The following is an 11,269-nucleotide window of genomic DNA, read 5'->3' as shown; positions in this document are numbered from 1 at the left end:
CCCCAAGCAGCTGATGGCAGGCCAGTGACGTGGTGCCCTCTTCAACGGCTCCTGCCACCGTCCCTGTTGTGACGTTCCTCACCCCAAAGAAACCTTGTGCCCGGGAGCCTCACCCGTCCCCCGCAGCCCCAGGACCCCGAGTCCACTTCCTGTCTCTGGGATCACCTGCCTGGGCGTTTCCGGTCCGTGGAGCCCACGCTGTGCGTGCTCTGCGTCTGGCGTCTCTCACTGAGCGCGGCGTCCCCACGGTCCCTCCCCGCCGTGGCGAGTCGCAGCCGAGCCCTGTCCTGCCCAAGCCCTGCCCTGGTGTGTGAACGGGCCACACTCTGCTGCTGGCTGCTGTAGGAAACACCACTGTCCGCATGTTTCCTTGAGCGATGGCTCTGTGCCCTTTTTGGGATTCCCAGGAGCAGGATTGCCGGGTGACAGGGTGGCAGGACGATCCGAGAAGTCCTCTTGAGGAGTCACCGGGCTGTTTTCCACTCTGGCGGCCTCACGTCACGTTCCCACCGCGGCGTGTGCCCGTCCCCATCTCACAGCCTCGCCGCCGCCCACCACCTCCCATTCTCCTGGCTGTAGACCGCCGTGGGTGTGAGGTGTGATCTGAGTTCTGATCTGCGTTTCCCTAATGAGGAGTGGTATGCGGCTTGTTTGCGTGGGCCCGCTGGCCATTGGCACATCTCCTCTGAGAAACAACCACTCAATTCTTTGCTCTTTCCTAAATGTGCTTGTCATTTTGTTGCTCCCTTGGAATCATATTTTATCTATTCTAGGCACCTGACTCTTCCAGGCCCGGTGAAGGCCACCGACTGGGGTGAACCTCTGACAAAGTCAGTGCCCCGGCCCCTCCAGGGGCCCTGGAGACATCCTGCCTGCCCGCCAGCTTCTCCTAAGTAGGTGGCCAGTGTCCAGCTTTGTCACTAGACTAAGGGTTGTCCACCTTGGTGCCACCGTGCCCTCTGCCCCTCGGGACAGGTTTGGAAGACACAGCTGTGTTTGCAGGTGGCACTCAGAGCGCGGCTGCACAGAGGAGTTGGCACCCCGCATGCCCAGGGAGACGTGACAGCCACATCTTTACAGTGCACCTGCCACCTCTGCCACCTCCATATCAGACCCAGTCGGACCCTGCCGGGCTCCATGTGCCCCACACACCCTTGACACAGTCCTCCAAAAAAAAAAACACATTTGACAAACTGGACACGGTGGCACACACCTCTAATCCCAGCACTCGGGAGGCTGAGACAGGAGGATCGCTGTGAGTTTGAGGCCAGCCTGGGCTACATAGTGAGCTCAAGGCCAGCCTGAGCTACATAGCAAGATCTTATAACAAAAAAAAAAAAGAAAGAAAGAAAGAAAGAAAGAAAGAAAGAAAGAAAAAGAAAAAATAATTTTTAAAAATTTAACTCCCAAATAAACTACTCATCACACCTGTTGCCCCCAGAATAAAGAACACACTCCGTGTTCCAGACCAAGGCTGCCGCATCCTTCCCTTCCGCCTTGACCTCCTCCTCCAGGAAGCCTCTCCAGAGTTTCCTTGCTGAAGCAGCCACTTCCTGGGCGAGGATTCTGGTTGGGCGGGAGCCCAGCAGCAGTGAGCGCCTCCCACCCTGCCAGTGGTATCCAGGCGTCAGACAGGGCAAGGATCCGGGACACCTGGGCATCCCCACAGCCCAGCAGCGACTCCACATGGGAGCGGAGAGACAGCCAAGAGTGTGTGCCCAGCGGCCACTGTCCTTTCAGCCCTGCCCTGGCGGTCACCAGCGCCGTCCTGCCCCCTCCTATTGCTCTCGCAGCCTGAGTGTGAGGCAGGGGACCCCATGTCCCCGGGAAGAGCCAGGTGCCAGAAGAACAATGGGACAGGAAGGTCACCCCCCTGGCACCCTGACTGAGCCAGCGGGAGGCTCTGCAGCCGGATGACACACACCAAGTGCCTACTGCATGCAGCCAACATACACTGAGTGCTTTCGCATAGAGCCAGCCCTCACATCGCTCAGGCGAGGAAAAGTCATCAAGAACTTGGAAAAGAACAAGGGCGGTGTCCTTCCAGCATCACGAGCCCACAGCCCTCCCGGCAAGGCCCTGCGACCCGCCACAGGCTCCATGTGGTGCAGGATCAGCCCCTCGGGCCCACACCAGCCCCAGGGGCGTGCGGGTGCTCAAGGGAAGCTGAGCCAGGGGAAGAGCACCGCACGCTGGGGTGTGAACTGGGCCGCCAGGGGGCAGCTGCCCACGCCGCGCAGCACACGGGCAGCCCTGCAGCCAAGCGTCAGCACGTGTGGTGGGAGAGGCCCGCAGGCGGGCGTCCGGCTCCTTTCAGGGAGTGCAGTGTGAGTCTAGGCCCTGCCACCTGCCAGCCGGTGGTTCTGGACAGGTTACTCTGCCATCCTGTACCTCAGTTTCCTCATCTGTGAATAAGGTCAAGAGGCTTGTGGCAAAGACTCAGCAGGTCACCACCTACCTGGCAGAGGTTTGAGAAGGAGCTTTCTTAACAGATCCGAGGGAGAGGAGCAAGTGATATCCCCACTGTATAGGAGGGTAAACTGAGGGCCATGGGCCAGGGGGTGCTCATGGGCTGCAAAACTGGGACCTGCACACACCCCTCACTCCACTTAATTTATTTATTTATTTTTGAGACAAAGTCTTGCTATGCAGCCCAAGCTGGCCTTTAACTCCCTGTGATTCTCCTGCCTCAGCCTCCCAAGTGCCAGGATGATAGCGTGCACCCGGCTTCTCTGTTTTACTGAAGTCATTTTTCTCCTCGCAGCCTAGCGGCTGGGGTGCCTCTCACCCTAGAGTGACTGAGAAAACAAAGGCAGCAGTGAGCCCCTCGCTGGGGGCGGGGACCCTGCCAGAGGGAGGGGAGAGAAGCAAGGTCAGGCCAGGCTGAAGAGCAGGTGTTCAAAGCCTGTGATTTCTGCCCTGATGTGATTACATTAATCGTCATCCCTGCCCTGCGCCTGCCCCGGTCCACAGGCCAACAAGCCTGTGGGGTAAGCTCCCCCGGCAGACCCTCCCGGCTCCAGGCACACAGAGCCCGAGGCCACACCGCCACTTGGAAACTGGGACTTGCACCCCTCGCACTGTTCCCTAGCTGTCACAGTGAGGAAAGGAACAAGGGCATCGCTTGCCTTGTGCCCTTTTACCACACCAGCCCCTAGGGTCCGGGTCATTCTGGCCCCTGGCATCCCATCTCCAGGAAGTTCAGTGTGACAGGGTCCCGATTCCTCTCTGACCCCAGGCTGGGCCCCTGGAGCAGGGCTGCAAGAGGAGCTTTGAACAAGCAAAAGTGGGGCCTTGGGCGGGGCATAGGGAGCTATGGGAGGTCTCAGACCAGGAGCATAAGTCAGGGCAGGATCACAGGACACCCTCATTTTGCCCCTGCAGCTGTCCCAACAGCCCCCTCCTCTCCAGTTCAGATTCTGCCCACTTCCACAGAACTGTTTTCTGGTGCCTGTCACTCACTGCCTCGGTATCCTTTGGCTGTTGATGAAAAGGTAATAAGCTGGCTTGAGCAAACAAGGCACTTGATTGGCCTGCTAAACAGTGGGCAGTGCGCAATTGTGGATTTCAGGCACAGCTGGGTCCAGGTGCCAAGCCTGGCTCTGCCTCATCTCTAGGCTCTGCTGCTCCCTGCACCTTCTTCCTGTGTTGACTCGAGGGTCCCGAGCTGGGGAGCCTCAGGATGCTCGGGATGACAGCAAGACTGTGGCATGAGGCAGTGCTGGCACCACCTCCACCCCCTGCTTCACACAAAGTCACGCCCCAGGGACACTAAGGGTGCAGGTAGCAGAGGTGTTCCTTTGGGAGTGCCCAAGAGGAGGGAAGGGCCGGACCCAAAGGCCTAGCAACAGACAGGAGCGGGGTGGGACTCTCACAGGACAGCCTTTGGAGGGCCCGCAGGTATGAGGTGGCTACGGTCCCCAACACCGGCACAACCTGTCACACAGGCACACGACGCATGCGAAACACGGTTATGCGTGAGGCACACACCTGCGCACACGCACCTCACGGCCACGAGAACGCACGCAGAGGGAGGCACGGGGTGACAGACCCCTAAGGCATGGGGTCAGAGGGGAGAGAGAGCCCAGCCTGGGGTCACAGAGGAATCGGGACCCTGTCACACTGCACTTCCTGGAGCTGGGATGCCAGGGGCCAGAATGACCCAGACCCTAGGGGCTGGTGTGGTAAAAGGGCAAAGGGCAAAGGCCTTTCCCCAGGGGAGGCCCAAAAAGCTTCCTGGAGGAGGGGCCACGTGCCTTGGCGTGGAGCAGAGACGCTGGCAGGGTACATCTGGGTCCGGCTGCAGGATCTGGGCAGGATAGCTCGTCTGGGTGTCCTGTGCTTCTTGGGGTATCCACAGCACTGTGAGGAGGGCACTGATGACCATTCTGGGCACCCGACCTGCTGAGCCTGGAGGGTGAGTAGGGACTTCCTACCCTCAGGCTTCTGCCCCGCTTCAGGAATTCAGGGTAAAACTCTTCTCCAGTGATTACACAGCAAAGCAAGCAGACCTCCACCCCCGCATCCCAGAAACACCTTTATTGCACTAAAAACAGCATTTATAAACAAACACATTGGAGGGCGGTGTCTGAAAGATTCACCACAGTCAACTTCAAACACAAAGATATCAAACAGTGCACAGATATATAAAATGGGGAACCCCATCCTGGGGAAAATAGGGAGTGGGGGTCCCCACCAGAGAAGGGTGGTAGCCACGAGCTCCAAGCATCCAGCTCCATGCAGGGCCTGCAGTCTGCGCCCCAGGTTCCAGAGGGGACGGGGCAGGCACAGACAGGGGCCTGGGCCCAGCCACCACCGGGCACAGGGCCACTCACAGGGGCACAGCAGGAATCGCAGGCTCCCTCCAGGCCTGGGGAGTCAGCTCCGCACCCCGCCCTGGTGGGATGCAGACATCAGCTTGGGAAGAAGAGACCCAGCGAAAGGGGGGACAGCCAAGGAGGGGGACGCGTCCCACGGGGCGGCCCTCCCCAGCGGCCAACCTGCCCTCCTGTGACTTGCAGAGTTTGTGAAAAAAGCACGGAAATCATTCGAGGACTCACGTAACCAACAGCAAAACCCAGTCAGCTGCCTGGCCCCTTGAAAAGCCAGAACCAGAACCAGGCCTGGCCTGGCCCAGGGTGATCCCACCAGGTCTCTGTAACCAAGCCCCACGCACGTGGAGCAGGTCCTGTAAAGACCAAGCCGGGCGCTGGCTGGGAGGGAACAGGCCCCCTCCAGGGCGGCACAAGCCCCTCCCATCGAGGTGGCCCCTGATGAGCGCCAGCCAGCGCTCAGCCCTCTCCCCATCTCCCCACGCTCCTGACTCCAGCCTGGCAGCCATACATTCTCCTCCATCAAGAGCTGGGCCTGGATGTCACGGGTGCCCCTGAGCCCCTCGCCTCTGAGCCTGGAGGTCAGGGCTGCCCAGGGCCTGAGGAAGGGAGGTGCCGTGTGGTGTCACCAGCTCTTGAGGCACCTGGGCAGGGCAGGGTGGCAGCAGGGCGGCCGGGGGTGGGTGACACTGTGCCACAAAGGACTTGAGACTAGCCTCTAGGTCCCTCCTGCCTCAGCCTCCCGCATTCTTGGGCTCCGAGAACCTCCGTCCCCAGCTCTGTAGATAGGCAAGGCAGAGGAGCGTTGGGGGACCTCAGGGGACGGTCAGCCCTGCCAAGGCACCCACCTCTTCCCTGCAGCCTATCCTCCTCTTCCTCCCCCTCCAAAACCGTCTTTCCATGAAAAGGAACATTCTGTTCACACCCAGGACCCCAGGGTCAGCCGCAGGCGGCATGGGGCTGAGCCCCACGCAGCTGAAGCCCATTTCCTCACCCAGCCCCAGGCCCCCAGCAACCCATCTGCCCCGGCCAGTGTGCAGAAGACCGGGCGCCCCCTGTGCCTCCTGGGAAGAAGCCGGCAGCCTCACAGGAAGGGCAGCAGCGAGGTGAGGGGCAGCTCCTTCTCCCCGAGCAGCGTGTCCCGCTTCAGGCTGCTGCCCTTGTTCACCACCTTGATGCGGAGGGAGAGCTTGCGCACGCTGGCGGGGCCCAGGCCGTCGAAGAAGAAGTCCTCGTTGAAGACCGGGTGGCGGCTATTCTTGATGATGGTGCTGCGCTGCTTCTGAAGCTTGCCAGGCACCAGACACAGGCCCACACAGCAGTTGATGCTTCGGGCATCCCAGGGCCGCTCGTACAGACCCTCGGCCACCAGCAGGCGCACGCGCAGCCGGGCCTGGGCCGCCTCGTACTCGGCCAGCAGCCGCACGCTGCCCCGGGGCCCCACGCGCACCGTGTGCTCCCCTCGGGCCGCCGGGCCGGACTCGGGGCCCGGTTCTGGGGTGGGCCGGCGGGTCAGGCGACGGCGGACACCGGGGCTGGTGTCCGGCGTGGTGTCGTCGGCCGACAGGGAGCCGTGGCGGCCCACAGAGTGCTTGAGCTGGCTCACCTTGGCCTGGCCATCCTGCGCAAAACCTTTGAGCAGGGACACTGAGCGCGACAGCAGAGGGGACCCAAACGGGGAGGACTCTGCTGAGGAAGCCGTGTCACTCTCCCCGCCGCTGAAGTAGCGGCCGGGGCTCATCAAGCCCCCTCCAGCCTCTTTGGGGCCCCCATCCCCCCCGTTTGCCTTGGCCCCTGCGCGCCGGCGCCCTGCGCCCGGGGAGCCCACCTGGGCCAGGGCCCCGTGCTCACTGTGGAACAGGGACTCCTTGCGCCGCGTGTGGGGGCTCTCGGCCAGTGTGGCGAAGCCATAGGACGTCTGGGCCTTGGGCACCGAGGGCAGGGACGCCTCCTCCGCTGGCCAGTCCTCGGCGCTCTCGATCTGGATGACGTGTCGCGTGGCTGCCTTCAGCAGGCTCCTGCTCTCCGCGGCCAGCTTGGTGGGCAGCCGGGGGCTGCGGGGGCTGCGGCGGGGGGACGCAGCCAGGTTCTGCTCAGACGGGGACGGCCCCAGCTCAGCCGGCCCCTCAGCCTCCGCGGGGCCCGAGGGCAGCTTAGGGGGGATGAAGAAGTCCGGGATCTTGTCGGGGGTCAGCACGTTGCTGTATAGGGGCCCCTTGGCAGCCTTGTCCCCTGCCTCGCCCCCCGCAGCCCGAGTGCCGTTCTCCCCAGACCCGCGGAGCCGGTCCAAGAACCACATGTTGGTTTTCTTCATGGGGGTGGAGGGTGAGAGACCAGATGAGGAACAGCGTCTAGAAAAGAAGCGGGAGGGGTCAGGGTGGGCCCCTGTCCCCAGGGTCTGCATGCTAAGGCCTAGTTAGTGGGTTTGAGGAGGGTCACCCTGGAGGTGTCCTGCGGGGCTGCGACCCAGAACACGGGTGGGGCGCTTCCCCTTCCCGGAGGGCCTGGACTAACTTCTCAGCAGGGGCAGAGATGGGCTCGGAGATGGGGGCAGAGGCGCACGCAGAGACGGAGGCAGAATTGGAGAAAGAGCCGGGCAACGGGGTGAGGAGGCGTGGGCCCTCGGGGCGCAAAACCCCGGGCGCGCCCCTCTCTCATCTCCCGGGTGGGGGACCCCCGATTCCTACGGGGTTGCGCGCACAGCGCCCAGGGGCGCAGGTGTCCCGGCCCCGCCCCCCGCGCCCGCCCACCTGTGGCTTCTCCCAGGCGCGGGTGGGGGAGGAGCGTGACCAGGGCCTCCGCAAGCACAGCGGGGTGTCCCGGCGCCCCTGACCCGACCTGAGCCGACCCGCCGCCCGCAGTGGGGTCCCGGCCCGGCTCACCTGCCTCGGCTCCAGACCTTGGGCTCGCGCAGGCCCGGCGGCTCCCAGCGCCTGCGAGCGGCCAGCGCAGCAGCCAGGCCCCGCCCACCGCGCCGAGTGGGGCGGGGCCGGAGCCGGGCGTCCACGCAGGACCCGGGTTGGGCCTCCGGAACCCGGCCGGGGGGCTGCTGGCATCTGTGCCCTCTGGGACCCCAGCCCTGCTGTTCCCTGAGGTGTCCTGACCACCCTCCCCTCTCTGATCTTAGGCCACCCAGCATGTCCCGCGCTGTCATTTTCTGTAGATGCGGGCGAGCTGCTCCTCCAGGGGTAAAGATAACCCCAAAACCTGGTCCCTGTCCCCCAACACCCTCCAAGAGCGCCGAGGTCCAAGATGTAGGTGTGCAGCAGAGAGAGAGGAATCCCCACACCATTCACAGGCACAGAACCAACACGGGCCCTGCCGGTTGCCCAGGTGATCTGCCCAGCCAGCCTCACCCTCCTAGCCTCAGTTTCTCTCCTGGAACCAAGGGAGTCGCTTGGCTGTCCAGTGTGGTACATGAGGAGCTACTGCGACAACACAGGCACCTGGCCATTTATTGAAGTTTTGCTGAGAGCCTCCGATGTCCCAGGGGTGTCCCCATGTCACGTTGAGGCCCAAGCAAAGACAGGGCCTGGGTGGAGAGCGCTGGGATGTCAGGTCGGCCCGGGGCAGGAAGGTAGATGAGCCAGAGAGGGCTGTGGTCCAGATGGGGAAATCGAGGTAAACTCAATCAGATGCCCTGGAGAGGCGTTTGCGCTGATGGTCTGTCTGGGAGGCACGTCACTTCCTCACTGCCTCCAGCCCAGCGCTGTGGTTGGCTGGTGTCCCTGTCCCTTTAGGGCCCAGAGTCACTGGGGGAAGGGTCATGGTGGCCTCTTCTTGCAGTGTGCCCAGGCCAGGCCAAGCCCCCTGGACACAGGTACCCTAGAGTGGAGCTTTGCCCTGCAGGAGGCGCCCTGGGGCTTCCTCCATTGTACAGGCAAACAGCCAGGCTGGGCAGGGGGCAGGGCCAGGTCTTGTGATGCCAGGCCTGGGCACCAGGGCCTGGGCACCAGCTGGGGAGTAGCGCGGAGCTCAGTGTATGTAGAGCAACTCCAGACACTAACCTGGAGCTGCTCAGCCAGGGCTGGAGTCCCATGCCCGCAACGCCTGCTGTGTAACTTCACACAAGTGTCCAAACCTCTCAGCCTATATCCGTGTGAGAATGACAAACCCAGGGCTCACGGTTCCCCAGGTGTCTAGAGTCCACAGCATGCCTTTGAGGGAGATGTGGTAGACACTGCTGCCAGTAAGCAAAAGGTGGCAGTTGGATACCCCAGAGCCCTGACCCACACCCAGCTCAGCCTGCACCTCCCCCCGGCCCCACACCCCACCGCATGTGGGGGCCCTGGGACCAACACCCGCCCTGCCGGCCACGCGGCCCCACCCTGGGGCCCAGCTTTCTCCATCTACGTGCTCTGCGCAACAGTCGGCAAACAGGAGCCTCCCAGGGCAACACAGCCTTCTGCTGCCACCACGCAGCGGGCACCTCCAGGACGCCCATGCAGCCCTCCACGGATCAGACATCAGGCAGCACCGTGGCTGGTGGCTGGCACTGTGATGTCCTGTGTGCAGGTGGCATCGGCCCTGGTCCCCCGGGCAGGGCCATTAGGTTGGCCCTCCCCCACGGTGGCCCCAGCAGTCCTAGCACAGGCTCTAGGAGGCACAGGCAGCTCAGAAAGCAAACCACCTGTGTGCCACCTCTGTCCCTCAGAACTGGGGGAAGGTGGCCATGGGGAGGCTCGCTGGGCTCCTGCATCATGGGCCCTCGCTTGGGCCTGCATTGAGCTGCTGAGAACAGCTGTCCTCTCTGCAGCTTCCCACAGTACAGGGGCTCCTATCCCCATGGGCAGGGGCTCAGGGGCCCCTGAGCTGCTCTTAGCACAGGGCCCAGTGGGCAAGGGCTTCAAAAGGAGCAGGGCAGGGGCTGTGGAACCTGGGCCTCAGGGCCCAGGACCATGTATGAATGAATGAATGAGTGAATGAATGAAGTGAAATGCACCCCTCTTCTCACACACATCCACGACCTGACACCCTGCACTCCCTCAGTTGGACCAGAGCACCGTCTCCTGGCCCCATCCTCCCCAATCAACACTGTCCTTCTCACCTGCGAATCTCTTCCCTTTGGGAGTAAGCTCTCATCCCCCCCACCCCATGCTTAGACCAAGCAACTCCCTGGCACCAAGCCTCACCTCCAACCGTGGCCACCCCTGTGCCCACACCTGCCACCCTTCCGTTCCCTGAATGTGCCAGGCTCCACACACCACAGGGCCTTTGCGCATGTCATCGACCTCCCATCACAGCCCCATGTCATTCCATAAGGAAACCCTCCAGATGTCCTAGGATCTCTGAGTTCCAGGGCCCTTTCCTTTGCACAGTTGTCATTACACACCTAGTGGTGATCTGATCAGTGTCAGCTGTGAACACCACGGGGGCAGGTCTGTCTCAGGTCTGTTGCCCACCAGAGGTCCTGGTAGTGAGAGGGCTCGGACCAGGGGTGGTACAGGGTGGTAAGAGGATGGTGTGTGTGTGTGTAAGATGGAGGATGGGTGGTGATGATGGGTACATGGGTGTATGAAATAGTGAAGGGAAGGAGGGAAGGAAGGAAGGATGGATGGACAGATGGACAGACGGATGGACGGATGGGAGTACAACAGAATGAGTAGCAGCTAGATGGGCGGATAGGCAGTGGATGGACGGTGGTGGATGGGTGATGATGGGCAGTCAGACTGCTGGGTGGGTGGACAGACGATGACGCGTGTGTGAGTTCACAGTGGGTGACTTGGTGGCTCTCGTCCCCACGTCTCTGAAGTAAGACATGGTGTCAGAGTCCCCTCTGGCTCTGCCTTTGAAGGCTGCACTAGTCCAGGGCAGAGTACAGTGGCTTTTCCTCCACGCTCTGAGAGGAGAGGAAGCACAGCGCCTCCCCCAGGTCTAGACCTGGGCCACCTCTCCCTCCAAGTGGCCCAGCCCTTCTCTGTGGGGAGAAGAGAGGTCCCCCCGGGAGACAAAGTCTCAGAAGTAGCTAAAGCACAAAGCTGGGGTGCTTGAGAAGAAAGCTGAGCACCAGGGAGAAGCGGGGGCCTCTAAGAGAGTCAGGGTGTCACAGAGGACAGGAGAGGCAGGTGGCTGAGACAGCAAGTCACACTCAGGGTGAGTGGGGTCATTTTTTGTTTTGTTCCTTTGTGTGTGTGTGTGTGGTACCAGGGGTCAAACTCAGGACTTTGCGCTTGCCAGGCAGGCGCTTGTGCCACTGAGCTATATCCCCAGCCCTTGTTTTGTTTCTGAGACAGGGTCTCACTATGTAGTTTGGGCTGGTCTCAAACTCATAGAGATCCTCCTGTCTAGTGCTGGGATGACAGGAGTGCACCCCACACCCAGCTAGAGTTGGGGCAGCTTGAGAAGCCAGCGCTGCCAGCAACACTGGGATCTGAGAGGGGACACAGCATTTGGGAGGCAAACTGGTGTCTCAAGGAGAAGTGGGGGTGCCTTTAGCA

The 11,269-nt window shown here is 62.0% G+C and overlaps 1 protein-coding gene across 1 annotated transcript; it reads right to left on the bottom strand.

Annotated features, from left to right (window-relative positions):
• Positions 1 to 4,524: 4,524 nt before the first annotated feature.
• On the bottom strand, positions 4,525 to 10,997 carry C2cd4c (C2 calcium-dependent domain containing 4C). The gene is made up of 2 exons (XM_005406041.1): positions 7,715 to 10,997; positions 4,525 to 7,183 (listed from the first exon to the last, which is right to left on the bottom strand). Exons 1-2 carry the CDS (start codon positions 8,122 to 8,124, stop codon positions 5,917 to 5,919), a joined length of 1,677 nt encoding a protein of 558 aa, XP_005406098.1. The 5' UTR covers positions 8,125 to 10,997; the 3' UTR covers positions 4,525 to 5,916.
• Between the last annotated feature and the right edge of the window lie 272 nt (positions 10,998 to 11,269).

Source organism: Chinchilla lanigera, unplaced genomic scaffold, assembly GCF_000276665.1.
Source record: "Chinchilla lanigera isolate Chin_1 unplaced genomic scaffold, ChiLan1.0 scaffold00094, whole genome shotgun sequence".
NCBI lineage: Eukaryota > Metazoa > Chordata > Mammalia > Rodentia > Chinchillidae > Chinchilla > Chinchilla lanigera.
The sequence above is the reverse complement of the archived record's forward strand: the minus strand, read 5'-3'. Positions and strand labels throughout refer to the sequence as shown.